We start from the raw sequence: 18318 nt of genomic DNA, 5'->3' as shown, positions 1-18318 counted from the left end.
TTTGAGGGAAAGGCATTCATTCCTAAAACAGATTCAGTATAATGTATAAATCAGAGATAAAATTCCAAAATCTTCAAACAGATGTTTAAACTTTGGATCCACCATTCTGCATTAGGATCTCGCTGTAGTCTTGGGTATCCACAAATGCTTAGCCCAACTCTAGCCATCAAAGATTGCCAGCCCCAACATATACGAAGAACGGCTGCAGGACTTGGGTTTGGCTAGTCTAAAGAAAAGAAGAAATAGGGGAGACATGATAGCAGTGTTCCAATATTTGAGGGGCTGCCACAAAGAGGAGGGAGTCAAACTATTCTCCAAAGCATCAGAAGGCAGGACAAGAAATAATGGTTGGAAACTGAGCAAAGAGAGAAGCAACCTGGAATTAAGGAGAAACTTTCTAACAGTGAGGACAATTAACCAGTGGAACAGCTTGCCTTCAGAAGTTGTGGGTGCTTCATCACTGGAGGCTTTTAAGAAGAGACTAGACTGTCACTTGTCTGAAATGGTATAGGTTCTCCTGCTCAAGCAGGGGACTGGACTAGAAGACCTCCAAGGCCTCTTCCAGGTCTATCCTATCCTATCCTATCCTACTCTATTCTACTCTACTCTACTCTACTATTTCTTTTCTACTCTATTTCTATCCTATTCTATTCAAAAAGGGCTCCTGATAGATCTGTTACAAGATCTGTATCCATCTACCATTCATGACACTCTTCTGATAAAAATCTAAGAATTCTAATTGTATTGTAGTTAGGTATCCCCATTTTCTGAACAAGACAAATCGCAATCACAACAGTCATACAAAGTATAAATATATGAAAAACTGTGGAGAGAACTTACCACAGGAGATTTTCAGGTTATGACCGTAATTGAGCCCCACAATAGTTGTGTTGGTCATAAACTGGGCCATCATGTGACCCAATCTCATTATGACCTTCTTTGTGGTGGTCATTACGTGGACACAGTGGTTGTTAAGTGAACGCCATGGTCATTGTTTGCTATGAGGCAGGTTTTGCCAGAAACTAGAATTAAACATCAGTTTCTGGCAAAAAATGTTATAAATCATGGCCATGTATCTATGGAGGGCAGACATCAAAACTTTGAAACCAGGGGGTAAGTTCCTTTTCTGGAGTCCAGTGTAACTTTGAACAATTGCTAAGCAACCAGTCCTAAGTTGAGGCCTACCTGTAGCACCATGGATCTTGTCACCAATTTAAAAAGAACTACTAATACCTGGTTTTGATAATCTTCTCCAATTCCTTCCAATTTCCTCTTGTATTCATACATGGCTTCCTTCACATCATGCATTTCTGAACATAAGGCAATGGCAGCATCCACCTTTGAAGACCAAAGGGAAAACGTCAAAATCTATTCCCTTTAATCATATTTCTATTTTATCAGTGTCCTCTGTTAACGATCACCTGGAATCTACTTTTATTTTTAACTGAAATGAGACCTGGGCATCCACAGGCACCATGTGGTCCTTCAATTTCTGTACAGAATTTTGTACCAGTGAAGTAGGATGGGGAGACTCAAGAAATGGAGGACAGTTTCTAATCATTTCTGAGGGAGACGGGTGGTTAAGAAATATGAAATATAAATAAATTAAATAGTTTTGGGGAAGAAAAACTGCCAATTTCTTTCCCCTCTCAAAAATGCACCCCTCCTTTTTCCCTGTTTTCAAAATGCTGACATAAAGACACAGCTACAATGAAAAATGTGTGTTTGAAAAAACTTCAACATAAAAAGCTTTTAACTTATTAAAAAATAGACAAAAGGGTAGAGGAAAACTATCAGAAAAAGGAACAAAGTTTTAGCATTTTAATGCCTTGCAGGGCCAAATTAACTATTATGCTATACATGCTAAAGAACTCTTCCACCCAAAATGTAATCTCTATCCTAGTTTACTTTTTACATATAATAACCACCTGCGCCCATGTCTTCAGACAGCTTCCTCAATAAAACATATTACTATTTTGTACAGCTTTCCCCAATCTCATGGCCTCTCTCAACTCTGAATACTTGGAATTCTGGGAACTACAGTCCCAAAACCTCTGAATGAGCATCCAAGTTGAGGCAGGTTGACTTATTGTCTTTCTAGTCATAATGGAGAGAACTCAATATTTATTTCTATACAATCAGGCTGTTTTCATCATTAATGTCAAGCACCAGGGAAATCAGGAGATTCAGGCAGTTCGAATGAGTATAAAGATTTATTGCAAGCTTAAGCTCTCTACAAGAATCTGAGCTACTAATGATCAAGAGAAATGAGCGGGAATTAAAGAGGCATTCAAGGTGGGCTGGACTTGTGGGTGCGCAGGGACTCATGACTGATGACACGTTTGATCCCTCCCTCAGGCTCAGCCTGGTCATCTCCTACAATTAATATAATCAAACATAGAGAATTGCAATCACACTTGCGCAGAGATAGACAGATAGATAGAGACTATATAACACTTCATTTAAAAAAGGCATCATGAATTTGTCTGTGTAACTTCAGTGTTCTTCTGCTCAATTTGTGACCCAATCTTTATCAGAGGCTGTTACATATCGAGACAAGTAACTCTGACAATCTTCATTAGCCTCAATGAGAATAAACAGCAATGAAGCACAAGAAGATCACTGAGGCCACAGGAACAATATACAATTAAGTTTCACTCACCTCTTCCACTATCCGTTGGCCGTTGGGTACCATGCCGATGAAGTTCTGAATAATCCGAAATTGTTCCCTGGGTGAATATTTGGTAGACTGTGGAAGGCTGTGACTGGATAATGTTAAAAGATATTCCTTAATGTATGGAATCTCACAAAAGTCTAACAAACTTTCTAATTTTGCTTTTGTTAAAATTATGTGATGCACTTCATGCTGCACTCACTCACACTACTTACTGTGTTTCCCCAAAAGTAAGGCCTGCCCTGCATTTTGCAGTCAGAGGCCTTTCCGGAAGGCCACTGCAGCTGAGAACCGAGCTATGCATTCAATCCATAGCTCGGTTCTTGGCTGCAGTGGCCTTTCAGAAAGGCCTTTGACTGGAAATGCAGGCCGGAGCTCCATTCTCAGCTGCAGAATGAAGTTGCTCCTTCGGCCGCAGAAGAAGTGGACCAGCTAGGCAGGGCTGTCGGTCCTGGAGGTGAGTGGAAAAGACACCACCACCACTCCCGAAAATACGACCTGCTGCCTGTTTTGGAGGCAACAAAAAAAATAAATAAGATCAGGTCTTATTTTTGAGGAAACACGGTAGTTAAAAAAAATACAAGTTCCTACCTGAAGCAAAGAATTAGTTTATATACAATCTATTACATTTGGTATAGTATTGATATATTAGTATGGTACTATTACACTTAAATAAAATTAAATTTAAAAAGAAGCTGTAGCACTCAGCTTAATCAAACATGAAATCTTGATGCCCATACCGAAAATATAATGTTGTCCTATATTTTGTTCCCTTAATGTTGCATATAAAATATTGCTCAATATGGTTTCCCAAGCCATTTATTTAACACCCCTACAGATATTCAGAAATTTTGCATTTTGGATGAAACCTAAAATAGTAAATTGACAATCATTATGTAAATAATGCAATTCAATCCACACTTCGCTCAGATAATATCCTAATCATATATAAGGGGAACAAGTTTCTAATTCCTTTCAGTTTGTGGTAAAACAAGTCACCAAGATAGGAACAGAAAGATTCCTTTTTCATATAAGCAGATTTTCAGTGCCTATAAATAATCAAGACTTCCTTCCCATTTCATTTTATCTCAGCAGGAGATGCTATAGAGTTCTTACTCTTGTTTTTCCAGGCCACGTTTACGGTGATAGAGGACCAGAGTTCCTAAGATCATGGCGAAATTGGTCCTCCCGACACCAGTTTGGCAACTAAAAACCAGGGCAGGAGGTGGCTTGCTGGGATCTTGGAGAAAGAGCAGATTTGGACTTTCCTGAAAGACAGAATTGTACACATTAGTTGGGCTGCCATTTGGTCAAAAGACTGGCCACCAAACAACCATGTGAGAGGAAAAATAACTTTCAGCCTCCTAAAGGTCACACACATTGTCTGTTGTTGCTCCAAACCAAGAGAAGGAAACATCCTTGGGTGAGCAAAAAGTGGGCAATAATGGCTTTTCTGATCAACCCTTCTTCATTCTGAACAAGCAGGAGATGGGATTTGATGGCCTGTCAGCCTCTTCTAAGCTTGATTGGTACTGATATTACCTAGTTGGGTAATGAAATAGTGGTAAGAAAATAACCAAACTCAAAGGACTCCACAGGTCAACCCTGAGTTACAGATATTCTCTTTTACTGGAGCCTCTTCTAGTTCCGTTTCTACCTATTCATTCTCAAAAGGTGAATGAGATTAGGCTCAATCTATTTGGCCTTCCAGAGAGCTCTCAAGACATGATCTTTCCAATAGGTCTCAGGATCCCTTGGAAATAGGGAACCCACAAAATGGCTTTATTATATATAGGTTTTTAAACACTCTTCCTCAGTTTTGTTATATATAGGTTTCTTGCTTTCTATGTTGATTTTAAGATGTGTCTTTATTGTTTTATTTTTTATTGTTCCCTGACCAAAATCACATCTGTGATGGGTGGCTATATTAGATAGATAAATAGACAGATAGACAGATAGATAGATAGACAGACAGATATAGATTAGGCAGACGTAGTAACTATAAGTGTAACTCTAACCCGTAATATTCTATTTACATATCTTAACACACAGAATAACAGCTACTTACAAACAAATAAAAATTCTGTTGTTGGGTTTTTGTGTGTGTGTGTGCGCGCGCGCGCGCGCCTTTGAGTTAGTCTTGACTCCTAGAAATTGCTTAGATAAGAGTCCTGCAGCTTTCTTGTCAAGCTTTTGGAGGTGGATTGTCATTGTTGTCTTCTTACAGCTGAGTGGGTGACTGGCCCAAGGTCATCCAGCTGGCTTAGTGCCTCGGCAGGACTAGAACTGACAGTCTCCCTATTTCTAGCCTGATGCCTTAACCATTATTCCAAACTGGATTACCTTTTAACCTTATTAACAGAGGGATAGAATCAAGATCACGTGAAGTATTAATACCACTTTACAATGTCTTAGTAAGGCCACACTTGGAATACTGAATCCAGTTTTGGTCACCACGATGTAAAAAAGATGCTGAGACTCTAGAAAGAGTACAGAGAAGAGCAACAAAGATGATCAGGGGACTGGAGGCTAAAACATATAAGGAATGGTTGCTGGAATTGGGTATGTCTAGTTTAACGAAGAGAAGGACGAGGGGGGACATGATAACAGTGTTCCAGTATCTCAGGGGCTGCCACAAAGAAGAGGGAGTCAAGCTATTCTCCAAGGCGCCTGAAGGCAGGACGAGAAGCAATGGGTGGAAACTGATCAAGGAGAGAAGCAACTTAGAACTAAGGAGAAACTTCCTGAATGTTAGAACAATTAACCAGTGGAACAACCTGCCTCCAGAAGTGGTGAATGCACCAACACTGGAAGTTTTTAAGAAGAGATTGGACAGCCGTTTGTCTGAAATGGTGTAGGGTTCCTGCCTGGGCAGGGGGTTGGACCTCCAAGGTCCCTTCCAACTTTATTATTATTATTATTATTATTATTATTATTATTATTATTATTATTATTATTATTATTATTATTATTATTATTATTATTTGATTTAAAAAAATCCTTATGTGAAGCCTCATGTTATTTTTAAAAGTCAAGCATTTTTCAGAAAAACGAATGAAACATTCTCCCAAGAAAATATGCACACAATTGCAACTGAATGGCTTATTTCCCAAACGAGGAAAGCCCCTCTCCTTCTCGTAATCAAATTAACTTAACATATTAAACACGGCATAGAGTCTATCCTATAATTACTTTAACCCTGAATTGTTCCCATAACACTTTACATATTTTTAGTATCTCCCAAAACTGTCTCCAGCCTTAGCAAAACAATGTAACATCCAAAGTAAATAAAAGCACTGTAGCTAGCAATTTGATGCCCATTAATTAAATTCAGTATTACAGATTTGATCCAACCCCCAAAAACTAAGCATTTATTTTAATGGTTTTCTGATAAACAAGCCTTTCTAAGCTTAATTTCTTGCTGGCTTGTGCAGTAATTCTTTTTACAGTGTGTGTGGGGGATATTAAGCTTTTTACATTTGGCACAAAACCATACAGTAAGTCATGATTCTAAAGCAAATACAGGCCAATGCGTGTGTTCAAACACCAGCTAGAGGGATCCAGAAATAGACACACGAATCTACACTCGGCAGATGTAAATACAGAGGAGGAAAAACAAATGTTTGTAGTATCTCCACCCAACAGGAAGAATTTTCAGCTTCTGCTAACAAGCATCTTGCACATGTTTCCTTTTCCAACTCAGCTTATTAAATAAAAGACAGATTGTAGATTAACATCTGGCATCAGGCCTTACCCGAAGGAAACTGATGAAAGCATCAAACTGTGTGTCTAAAGGAGCTCCATCCATAGGCAAAAGCAGACGATGGTATCTACCAAGAAAAATGAATTATTTCCAGTTTTTGAAAACACCTTCGGTCAAAATGCAGACAAGCTTTGAAAGTATTCTTGGATAGAGACATTTAGAAAACATTTAATTCAACACATTGGCACGATGAAAAGAAGGAATTTAGGTACAATATTGCTTACCCACTGCTTTCTCATGTGACTGTTTCAATTATACATTTCTGAATAAAAGCCAGGGCTTTATTTTTAACTATAACAAATTTTAACCATCACATCCTTTATTCAACCATGTCTGTTGAAAAAGATACAGTTTGGCTAAATTTACAAAATGCATTAAATCAAAACTGAACAAACGATGGGTAGTCCTCAATTCATGACCGTAATGGAGCCTTCCTCTTACAGTCACAATTTGTGATGTTCGTAAAGTGGGTCATCATGACTTGATTTTATGGCCTTTTGGGGAATCATCATTAGAATAACGGGATAACAGATTTGGAAGGGACTTTGGAAGACTTCTATCTCGTCTAACCCCCTGTTCAAGCAGAAGACCCTCTCGCCTCTGATGTACACATGCAGTTTAATTTGCCCTCCATATTTCATTTCCACTGTCATTTTTCAAATATTTATAATGCCCTGCCTCATTGATGGGGAAAACAGAAGGAGTTTCACTGACTAAATAAGGATATATGTGGAAGACAGAGACCTCAAACAGTGGGAGAAGAAATAATCAAAAGATTTTTTTTCCTTCCCTTTCTCAAACAGAAAACAATGCATAATCTATATTGCAATGGGTCTAAATGTGACAGGCTGAATAATTTTGGTTTAAAAACTGTTGCTCTTTCCAGACAATGAGCTGGATTCAAAATCTGTCAAAGTTGTGCCACTAAAGCAGGGGTAGGCAACCTTGGCTCTTTTATGACTTGTGGACTTCAACTTCAACATAATAGAATTAGAAAGAATAGAACATTAGAATTAAAAGGAAAAAATAAGAATTAGAATAAAATTAGAATTTGAACAGAATTAGAATAGAAATAGAATATAATAGATTTTGAGAGAATAGAATAGAATTAGAATCACATTAGAAAAATATTAGAACTGGAAGTACAGAATGAGATGTAGAATAGAATTAGAATAGAATTACAATTAGAACAATTCTATACAATAGTACAGAACAGAATTAGAATGGAACAAAATTAGAGGAGAATTAAATAGAAATGAGCAGAATTAATATTAGAATTAGAAGATAAGCATAGAACTATAGCACAATTAGAATAAAATAGAATGCAAATAGAAATAGAATGGAAATAGAGCACAATAGAATTAGAATAAAATTAGATTAGAATTAGAAACAGAAGAGAATAGAATAAGAATTGAATTAAGAATTAGAGTAGAATGGAATTAAAATAGAATTAAAATTAGAATACAATTGGAATTAGAATTAGAATTAGAATAGAAATGGAATGGAATTTGAATAGATTAGAATTAGTACAGACTTAGAATTACAATTACAATTTGAATAGAATTACAATACTATAGAATTAAGTAAACACAGCAATCATTAAGCGAACTCACTGTTCTCTATGGAGTGTTTTTGTCAAAAACCAGAAGTAAAAGCCGTTTTCTGCAAAAACGTCATCAATTGTGGTCATATGACCACAGGACACTGCAAATAGCTGTACCAAGTTTGCCAACAGCCTCAAATGGGGGGACAGCTGGGTTGTAAGTAGCCCTGGGGAGGTCCATTGTAATTTTGAAGGGTTGCTAAGCAACCAGTCATAAGTCTGTACATTATAGTGGGACAATTTGCTAATCCAGTCACTTTATAATACAGAGATAGATAACCAGATGTCTGTGGGCAGCAATCTATAACAATCTACAGCCTGGACAACTGGAAAGCTCCTTGTATCTCCAACATTAATTTTGATACTCTTAATTAGAAATAACAATTTTGAGTGGGAAGTATGGTACCAGGCTACAGCACCTGAAACCATAAGTTTTCTTCAACATGGGGGAAGTGGACAGCTACATTTAACCCTAAAAAAGCCCATGGAAGCTAGGATGGTACTAAATATCCTGGAGATCAACCAGATTAGTTTCAAGAAACTGTTATGACTTTGCCTTTGAGGAAATATTTTCTATCCACGTGACAGGCCACACTTACTGTGTGGCAGTCATTTTGGATCTCGACACCAAGTAAGAGCAGCCAGGCTTTTGCTCTAAATTTTAATAAACCTATCAGCTCGAAGAGATGCCCTACATTCTTGGAATACAGATAGTCCTCGACTTACGACTACAATTGAGCTCAAAATTTCTGTTGCTAAGCGAGGCAGATTTTATGACCTTTCTTGTCACAGCTGTTAAGTGAATCGCTGCAGTTGTTAAATGAATCATGGGGTCGTGAAGTAAAGCTGGCTTCCACCAACGACTTTGCTTGCTGGAAGCCGGCTGGGGGAGGGTTCAAATGGCTATCACATGACCCCAGGATAATGCAACTGTCATAAATACAGTTTATGTATTTATGACAGTTGCCAGTTGCCAAGCGCCCGAATTTTGATCATGTGACCACGGGGATGCTGCAATAGTCCTAAGTGTGAAAACCAGTAATGTCATTTTTTTCAGTGCTGTTGTAACTTCAAACCGTCAGTAAATGAATAGTTGTAAGTTGAGGACTACTTGTAATGTTTTGTAATGCTGCTATTTAGATAAAACAGAGAATGCTGAAAAGAAATAAGGTCTAAGTTAGTAAAATTATTTATTAATAAGGACAAGATTCTCTTCCACCGAAATTTACCTATAAGATGGCTGCAGGAAGACAGGCCTCTTGTACACTTCCTCCGTCACCTGGATGTCTTCTTCACAGAAAATTTTGACTGAATGTGGCTCATCTTTGAAATGTTCAGTATCATTGTAGACATAATATATATTCTCACTCAGCTGGGCAAAGTCATGGATCTTCAACAGATAAATCCAAGAAACCAACCTGAGAAGACGCTTGCTTTATAAAACATTATCTACAACCTGTTATATGCAGTTTTCTTCCTTAGACCTACTTGCTGGCTTTGCTAAATAGTTCACCGTAGAGATACAAAGGAAAAGGCTCTGGTCCTACTCATCTCAACTTGCTCATGAAGACATTATAGGACCAATATTAAGATTGGATCATAAGACCACTAAGATACCAAGATACATGCCAGATAGGCTTCTATCGTGTTGTGCAGATATCTAAAATGGAATCAATGGCACAGAAATGTTAAAAGGATACCATGCAATTTGATAGCCATTCTCATTCCCAAATTTAAACCCCTGAGAAATATTTTGTACTATTTGATGACTCCCCCTGGATGCTTCCCCAGATACCTCTCCAGATGTCAACTCGGAGGTGGATGAACCAGTTCCGGGCACGTCTGGAGGGGAGTTGGTCAATGGCTCTGAGCAGCCATCTGAGAGGGATTTGAAGCACAGCTGCAGCAGGACACTCCTGAGGCTTCGGGTGGGGCATGCAGCTGCAGCCAGTCAGCAATAAGGAAGAAGAACTGCCTTCTTCACCTGATCCGAGAACAGGTAGGGCAGAGAAAAGGCAGGAGCAGCAAAGGTCAGCCAGATTACTTGTGAGGAGGAAGCCTCGCCCTTCTTGATGGGCTGCACCAGAAGCTGGCTATTTAGCACAGCAGTCAGGTGGAGGTGATGCTGGGAATAATATGTTTATTTCCTAGCTATGTGTTTCCTGCCTTGCTTTAGGTCAGAGGTGTCAAACTCGCGACGTCACATGACATCACGCAACATATCGGGCCGATTTTACCATTGCCGGCAATGGGGTGGGCGCAGCTTCCGGATGACGTGTCCGGCCCATGGGCCGGCAGTTTGACACCCTTGTTTTAGGTTGACACCATGCCTGGATTGTGCCGTGACTTTTCTTGCCTCGTGAACCCTCTTATATTGTGGATTTAACTTTGCCTGGTGGATTTCTCTTGTTTGAGAAACTTTCAAGTGCCTTGTGGACTCACTGGCCATTGCTCTGTGAACTAGCATTGGTCTGCTTTTGGCTGGACTTACTTTGGACAGTTCTGGGTTTTTTGAAGAGAATTGCTGGGGAATATTAATAAACCCACTAAACCATCATTACATGTGTGTGTGAGTGAGTGGGACAGCACAACTATATAATAATGTAATTAAAGCTGTACGACTTCTTTAACTAAAAGTTTAAAAGCAGTGGTGTCTGGAAAAAAATAAGTCAGAATACTCAAAATAAAAGACATGTTATGGCCAAAGAAGGCAGAAGTTATAGACTAAATGATATTACAGGGAGTTTTTTACTTATGACCACAACTGAGCCCAGAATTTCAGTCATAAGTCATTGTGGTTAAGTCAAGACATCACATGACCAGACTCAATTTTACAATCATATTTAAAATGGTTGTAAGTCTCCAAAGTTGTTAAATAAATCACGTGGTCATTAGACAAGCCATACAGTTGTTAAGTGAATCCAGCATATCCAAAGGTTGGAGATTTTTGCCATCTTCTGCCAGAAAATGCCAAAACAAAAGTCACAAATTGTGGGCACGTGACAGCAATTTGGTTGTAAATGTGAGCCGACTGCCTGAAGCACCAGAAATGCAATCACATGACCACAAGGAGGAGTAGGCAGTCATAATTCTGACGATGGGTCATCAGAAGCTTTTTTAAAAATCTGTTGTAACTTCAAATGGTCATTAAACAGCAGTGCACAAGTTCAAGAATTACCCATAATAAAAGTGGAAAAATATATCTCAAGCAAATCTCAAATGCAGCGCGCCTTCATGTAGCTCTGAAAAATCACCTCTTTTCGAATAGAGACTTCCAGGTCTTCTACTTTAACTCCTGTGTGCAGATTGTGTAGGTTCTCCTTCAAGTTCTCCTTTGCTCTTGGAGTGTAGGGGATGAAATCATTGTCCATCCGCAGAAAAAGTACAGGTTCTTCACGAACGCAAAACACAATACATTCCTGCTATGACAAAGAGAACTGTGTTGGCTAAATTCTCAATAGAGAGTAGAGAAAAGCTGATTTAGATACAAAGCTTTTTTTGTCTGCAGTAATTATCTACAAATTTGGACTTCACTGAGATGTTCTGCACATTGTCCTTCAGGGCACTTGTTCAAGGGCAAACCTCTAGGTGTGCAAGAGAACAAGAAATACGTTGCAAGAATCAGATTTCTGTTGTAGTTAGGGAAAAGTCAAAGATACGTCAAAATGCCTATGGGAGGAAAAAAAGGAGTTCCAATGTTTTCTCCCATCTAATAACAAGTGCATAAAGCATGTGTACATATCTACAATGCAGGTGCATTTGAACCCTGTTTGTGAGAAGGATACATGGGGGCTACAAGGGTGCTTTTGCGTAACTTTGTCATGACACAAACAGGAATGCTGAACTTTCAGCCACTGTTTAAGCAGAGGTGTCCAACCTTGGCAGTTTTAAGACTTAAGGACTTCAACTCCCAACATTCCCCAGCCAGCCACCTGTCTCAGTTTGGCTTTCTTTCACATACAGACCTTATGACCATCATTCTGGAGCTTCTGCAGAACTTGCTTGAATCCACCAAAGGTGGGCTGCCCCATCCCAAACACTGCATATCCTCCTTTGGCCTGCCGAAAGTTGGGAGCCCCACAAGTGCTGGAAGTATTCAGGACATCTAATATGCCGTATACATCACGGACCATAAAATATTTCCCCTACATGGAACAGTATCAAAAAAGGGAGAGGTGTCAATGTGCAACAGAAGGCAGTGTAAGTCAATTAATGTCTTCACAAAAATAACATGACTGAGAATCTGCAGAGGTCCAGACAAATTCATAGAATACAGTCCTATCACAGTCATTGCCTATTAAAGCTCAATATTCAGCAATATTATGCTGCAAAGCACCACTTGTTGGGCAGGGAACCAGAATAGGAAGGCTACATCATGTTTCTTGGCCTCTGTTGGCCATTGTGAGAAATGGGATGCTCATCCTTTGGCCCAGAAAAGCTCTTTTTAAATATTTTTAATCACCACATCCTACTGAATATCCATGCATAATCCGCAACATTCACCTGGACAAGATAGTGTTCTGGAGTAGATTCTGTAATCCGCCCCACAGTATAGCTGGCTTTCAATAAGTCATCATGTATTTGAAATTCTTCCTTGCAGTTGTAGCTGTAAGAAACACATGACAGAAATTGGTTGGTTTTTCTGCAACTAAAATATATACTGTGGTCAAACAAGCATCATAAGATTCCATTGCTTAATTTTCTAGTCACAGAAAGTTGATACATCTTACCCAGATGGTAAACTCTGCAACAAAATAAATGAACAAGCTCACAGCTATAAGTCAAATCAGTTTGTTTAACTGTACTATTTTACACTGAACATATGTACGTACTGTTATGTAGTCTATACAAATTTACAATCCAAGTTGCTTTCCACGATCCTGCTACCACCTGTCTGGCTGTAACCAATAAAAAACTCTCAATTCTTTGTTTCAAAGTGTGTAAACTTAGTAAGGCCAATATGGGATCTTAGATAATGGGCTCAGTTGTGATGTATCTCATTTTTGTATTTAAAAAAAAAATATCAGTGCAAAAAGACTGAACAGGTTTTCAAGATTACCACCTATGACAAAGCTATTTCTTTGTTTTCTCCAACGTCAAAACTCCAAGATCCCAGAGATCCTAGAGGTGGCCCTAGGCATAACAATAGTGTATGGCTGAGTTCTGAGGATTGCTAGGATGTGTATTCACATATCCAGCAAAGAGAGAGAATTTTATAGAATAACAGAGTTGGAAGGGACCTTGGAGGTCTTCTAGTCCAGCAGGAGACACTACACCATTTCAGACAAATGGTTGGCCAATCTCTTTTTGAAAGAGCACCCACAACTTCTGAAGGCAAGCTATTCCATTGGCTCTCACCATTAGGACATTTCTCCTTAATTCTAGATTGCTTCTTTCCTTGGTTAGAGATAAAGTTAGACTAAGTTAGACTAAGAAAGGGAAGCAGAGGATAATTTAAGGCAGGGGTCCCCAACCCCCGGTCCGTGGACCAGTGCCGGGCCACGGCATGCCAGCAATCGGTCTGCACAAACAAGGAAAGCCCCATCCACAGGATGCAGGAAGCAGACAAAGCCACGCTCCTTCCGGTCCGTGGAAAAATCTTTCTCCAGGTAACCGGTCCCTGGTGCCCAAAAGGTTGGGGACCTCTGATCTAAGAAGCTTATGCAGATGGCATTTGGTAAAGCTATGTTTTGGGACTATTCTCTCTTTCTGTAAAAGCCATTTGTTGTTGTTCTTTGTTTTGTTTTTTTCAATATCCAAATTGGGGCTATCAGCCCATTAATGTTGCCTGTTCCTCATTTATATGCTTAAATTTCATAAACCAATTATAAGGCAAGTCGGTTTTAAGGGGAAATAATACATATAAAGCTATGATCGGATTGGAAAAACCTCTTTTGAGAGAATGAGATGGACATTAATCCTGACTACTTAGCTTTTATGTTCAGCTGGAAACCCATGTTATTCCTCTCTTGTTTTTAACTTGCAAGTTTTATATACCAAGAAAATCTTATTTTATTTTATGCTGTGGTTAATTTTTTTTTTTTTGATTGGGGAATAAGAATAAGCAAGAGACTGCATTCAAACTGTCATATATAGGGCAGGTTTCTGTGTCTGTGTTACACCAACAAAGACCACTAACTATTGATATACTGGATTTTTCAAGATTTTTCTCCAGACCATTCCCATCTGAGGTAACAAAACTAGGGGAGGGAACAGAATTCCTAACCACAATCCATGTCAAATGGCCTATAATCAATTTAGTAGGCCACAAGAAGAGTTGGCTCGTTTTACAGAAGCCTTTCTTAACTTGGTGTCCTCCAGATGTTTTCCAGATGTGCTATGCAGCCATTGCCATCCCCAGGTACGAAGTACCAAGTTGGAGCACTACAAAGAGAACACACTGTCTCTTCTATCACACACTCAATACAAAATACGAAAGGAAAAAAATGTTGGGTTTCTTTTCTTAGCCTAACTCTTTATACAGATAACATCACAGCCATTAGAAGACAAGGAAGTTCCAGAAGTTTGGGACAAAGATTAAAGGATCTGCAGAGGATATAACTGATGGATGCAACTTACGTAATGACAACAGGCGCCACCTTATTAGTAATGATAGACTTGGCTTTGTTATTGTGGAGGCCAATGGTCTGGAAGGAGTGGATACTGAGGGAATGGTGATCCTCCATGGTTCCGCTGCCGTGAATATTCTCAAATGTTGCTGTTGCTACTGTCTGCTGAGCTGTGCTGGCAGTTGTACCCATAATCCACAGGCAACTGTATCAATAAAAATAATCAGAAGATGGAATAAGAAGGGGAAGGTTAAGACTTCAGTATTCTGCAAAAAGAGAGAGGGAAGAAAGAAAGAAAGAAAGAAAGAAAGAAAGAAAGAAAGAAAGAAAGAAAGAAAGAAAGAAAGAAAGAAAAAAGGAGAGAAAGAAAGAACACAAAAAAGAAATATATTTAGGAAAAAGCAATCAGAATTTATTTGCATGTATTTATTATTAGATGGCTGAAGTCCCATCTGATGGCAACATTTAAGGGATGAGAGTATACCCACCCTATCTAACCTAGTAGGACAGGCAGATACCTTCAGCGAGAGGTGCTCCCACAAGTAATCTGACCCTCTGCCACGTAGGTCTTTAAAGGTGATAACCAACACCTTGAATTGGACCCAGAAAGCAACTGGAAGCCAGTACAGTTCAGGTAGCAGTGGTCTTACTATTTGACATTGTTATCTTCCTTATTTCAGAACTGGACCTTTCAGACTGTGTTCAAGAAAAACCTGACGATTCCTTGGACATTCTTCACAAAACTATGAATGAAAGGCATAGCTGATGTTGCATAGGAATAAGGAGCCTACACAATCTTTTAGGCATCATTTAGACATGATAGCAGTATCTGAGGGGCTACCAGAAGGCAGAGGGGGTCAGGTTGTTCACCGAAGGACAAAAAACAATGATTGGAAGCTGATCAAAGAGAGAAGCAACCTGGAATTAAGGAGAAACTTCCTGGCAGTGAGGACAATCAACGGGTTTAACAGCTTACCCCCAGAAATCGTGGGCACTCCATCACCGGAGATTTTTAAGAAAAGACTAGACAATCGCCTGTCCGAGATGGTGTAGGTTCTCCTGCTTGAGCAGGGGGCTGGACTAGATGACCTCCAGGGTCCCTTCCAGCTCTATTCTATTCTAGGATATAAAGTCTTGGTATTCTGTGGCAGATGATGGAGTTCTTGGCAAATGAATCAATGCTGAAAGCATTGTCCAAAACTGGAAAAATCACAAACCAGAGATCTATTGCTGTACCCACAGTCCGTCCATTCTGGCAACTCTTATGACTTCTAAAATAGTCTTTTGCTTAATAAAACAAGGTAAACACTGGTAAATAATCTGTAAAGAGAGTATGTAGAACCATCCATAATCCAGTGTTGACCTGCAATGTGATTAGAGTTTCATCTAAGTCCTATTAAAGAAGTATAGTTAAACCAGGAGCACACCAAACAGTGGATTGGGCCATAACTTTATTTGAAGAAGTTGAGTCAGCATGTTTTTTTTATAGGTAGTGACTGCTAGGCCAAAATATTAAAAAAACATGGTTGAAATGTTTGCAAGATAGCCAAGTATTTTAAGATTTTAACTATACACTCATTTTGTTATAAACATCTGCAGTATCCACATGAACTGTCAGCCATCTCCAGATCTTATCAACCATCCAAAGAACAAAACATTAGGTAGTATAGTAAGCGTATTTTTTTTTCATCCTATTCCATGATTTTTTTTCTCAGATAGAATTACTGCTTTCATATCTTATAATATGCATGCAACTTTGACCAAAAAGCTCTGCAGAAGGCCAAAGGCTTTTCACCCAAGTAGACCCTCTTCTACTATTGTTTCTGCAACTTGGCAGAATGCCATCATCTATAAATCCAAGTAGTATATATCTTCAGTGTGTCATAAATGCAACATTGTAAGCCATCAATAACTGTGATAAGCAGCGTGAAAGAAAATTGAACCAAAGTACTCAAAAATGACTTGCTATATTGTCACAGACACAACAAACTGGAACTGTGCTTTATAGAAAAATCTGAACTCAAAGGATCTTATGAAGTGAACCACTGTCTGTAAAACACTATCCGTGGTTATGAATTTTTAAAATACCATAAGCATGTGATTCTAAAAATTCATTTAATAACCATGCCTGTATGCATGCGAAACAAATAAAAAAATCTTCTTTGTAAAATTTATCACCATGAAAATTCTGCCCATCCATAAAATAGGAAAGACCGCTATTGGAATTAGCAACCAGAATTCCAGGAACAATTTCATGAAAAGATAAAAACACCCAATCAAAACATCTTGTCTCACGTTGACACAGATGTGATATACCATGGCATAGATTCTTTCAAAGAAGGTTACCCAACCAATCAGTTTTCAGTTGCTTGTATTTAAATTTAGTCACTTATTTGATCATTTATGTCTTTGCTTTTTTTAAAAAAAAAAATGGGTGGCTTTCTGCAGATACAATAAGTGCAGAGAAACAGTAATGTTTTGCTGTCCTTATCATGATGAGGTAGGCCTTCATAGTGATTGTAGCCCTTGTTCCATCATGTTTGCTCCTTGTCCTCTACCAGTGCTGTTCTAGGTATCTCTTCTACTGCTTCACCTCCTTTAGATCCTCAGTAAGCCATGTGCGAGTAGGCGTCAATATAAATTTTCTAAATATATAAAAATAAATAAACCAGAGGGAGTTCCAGGGCCCCGGGGCAGGAGAAGTTGCTCAGATGCAATTTCTTTCTAAGCCCCAGCCACCCTCATTCCAGATAGCCACAAGGACTTTGATTAGACCCGTGGTGGTGAATCTATGGCTCACGTGCCACAGGCGGCACGCAGAGCCCTCTCTGTGGGCACGTGCACTGTCGCCCCAGTCCTAGACCTTCAGCTGGGTTTTATAAAACCTTTTCGCTTTAGGCCTCCGCCGCTGTTTGCAAAAAAAAAAAAGGTTCAACCAATCAGTCAATTTCAACTTTTCGCGGGAAAAAAAAGATCTCGCAAAGTTGGAATTAATTGATTGAACTTTTTTAGTCCCACCCAGTCTGCCGTTACCACCGAAGCCATGCCCACCCAAAGGGCCACGCCCACCCAAAGGGCCACACCCACCCAGCACCCAACGATACGTAAGTGGGTTTTGGGTTGCAGTTTGGGCACTCGGTCTCTAAAAGGTTCGCCATCACTGGATTGACCATGCAGCAGACCCTCCAGAACAATCCCAATTAGTCCATTAGTTTCCTGGGCTGTAGTGATTTAATAGCTCCACCCTCTCTGTAAGAAGAGGCTTTCTGTGTGGCCCTCACCCTTGGGAACATCATCCCTCCAGAGATCAGGCTGACTCCAACCCTGATGGCTTTTCATAAGATCTTAAAAGACCAAATGTTATGCTAGAGCCTGGGGCACCAGAGGTGTGAAGGAACCCATATTCTAGTTCAGGGGTAGGCAACCTCGGCTCTTTTATGACTCATGGACTTCAACTCCCAGAATTCCCGAGTCAGCTATGCTGACTCGGGAATTCTGGGAGTTGAAGTCCATGAGTCATAAAAGAGCTGAGGTTGCCTACCCCTGTATCTAGTTATATTAATGGATGTTTGTGATTTTTCTCAGTTACTATCTTCTAATTTTTGTATATGTGTTTGGTTTTATTCACTTTTAAGATTGTTAGCTGCCCAAGGACATTTGTTTGAGATTGGCAGGCCAAATAAATTGATTAAATAATTTTTTTTCCTTC

General features: G+C 39.2%; 1 protein-coding gene across 1 annotated transcript in view; it reads right to left on the bottom strand.

Annotated features, from left to right (window-relative positions):
* PALD1 (phosphatase domain containing paladin 1) overlaps positions 1 to 14809 on the bottom strand; it is a 79376-nt gene extending 64567 nt beyond the window's left edge. Inside the window, exons 1-9 of the mRNA XM_015821956.1 lie at positions 14620 to 14809; positions 12544 to 12646; positions 12006 to 12185; positions 11295 to 11459; positions 9270 to 9430; positions 6429 to 6504; positions 3791 to 3942; positions 2663 to 2765; positions 1234 to 1338 (exon numbers count right to left, since the gene is read on the bottom strand). Coding sequence (XP_015677442.1) covers positions 1234 to 1338; positions 2663 to 2765; positions 3791 to 3942; positions 6429 to 6504; positions 9270 to 9430; positions 11295 to 11459; positions 12006 to 12185; positions 12544 to 12646; positions 14620 to 14801 — 1227 coding nt within the window. The 5' untranslated portion in view covers positions 14802 to 14809. The remainder of the gene's footprint in view (positions 1 to 1233; positions 1339 to 2662; positions 2766 to 3790; positions 3943 to 6428; positions 6505 to 9269; positions 9431 to 11294; positions 11460 to 12005; positions 12186 to 12543; positions 12647 to 14619) is intronic.
* Between the last annotated feature and the right edge of the window lie 3509 nt (positions 14810 to 18318).

Source organism: Protobothrops mucrosquamatus, unplaced genomic scaffold (genome assembly GCF_001527695.2).
Source record: "Protobothrops mucrosquamatus isolate PMUCROS unplaced genomic scaffold, P.Mucros_1.0 scaffold1435, whole genome shotgun sequence".
Lineage (NCBI taxonomy): Eukaryota > Metazoa > Chordata > Lepidosauria > Squamata > Viperidae > Protobothrops > Protobothrops mucrosquamatus.
Note: the sequence above shows the minus strand (reverse complement) of the source record. Positions and strands in the feature narration are given on the sequence as shown.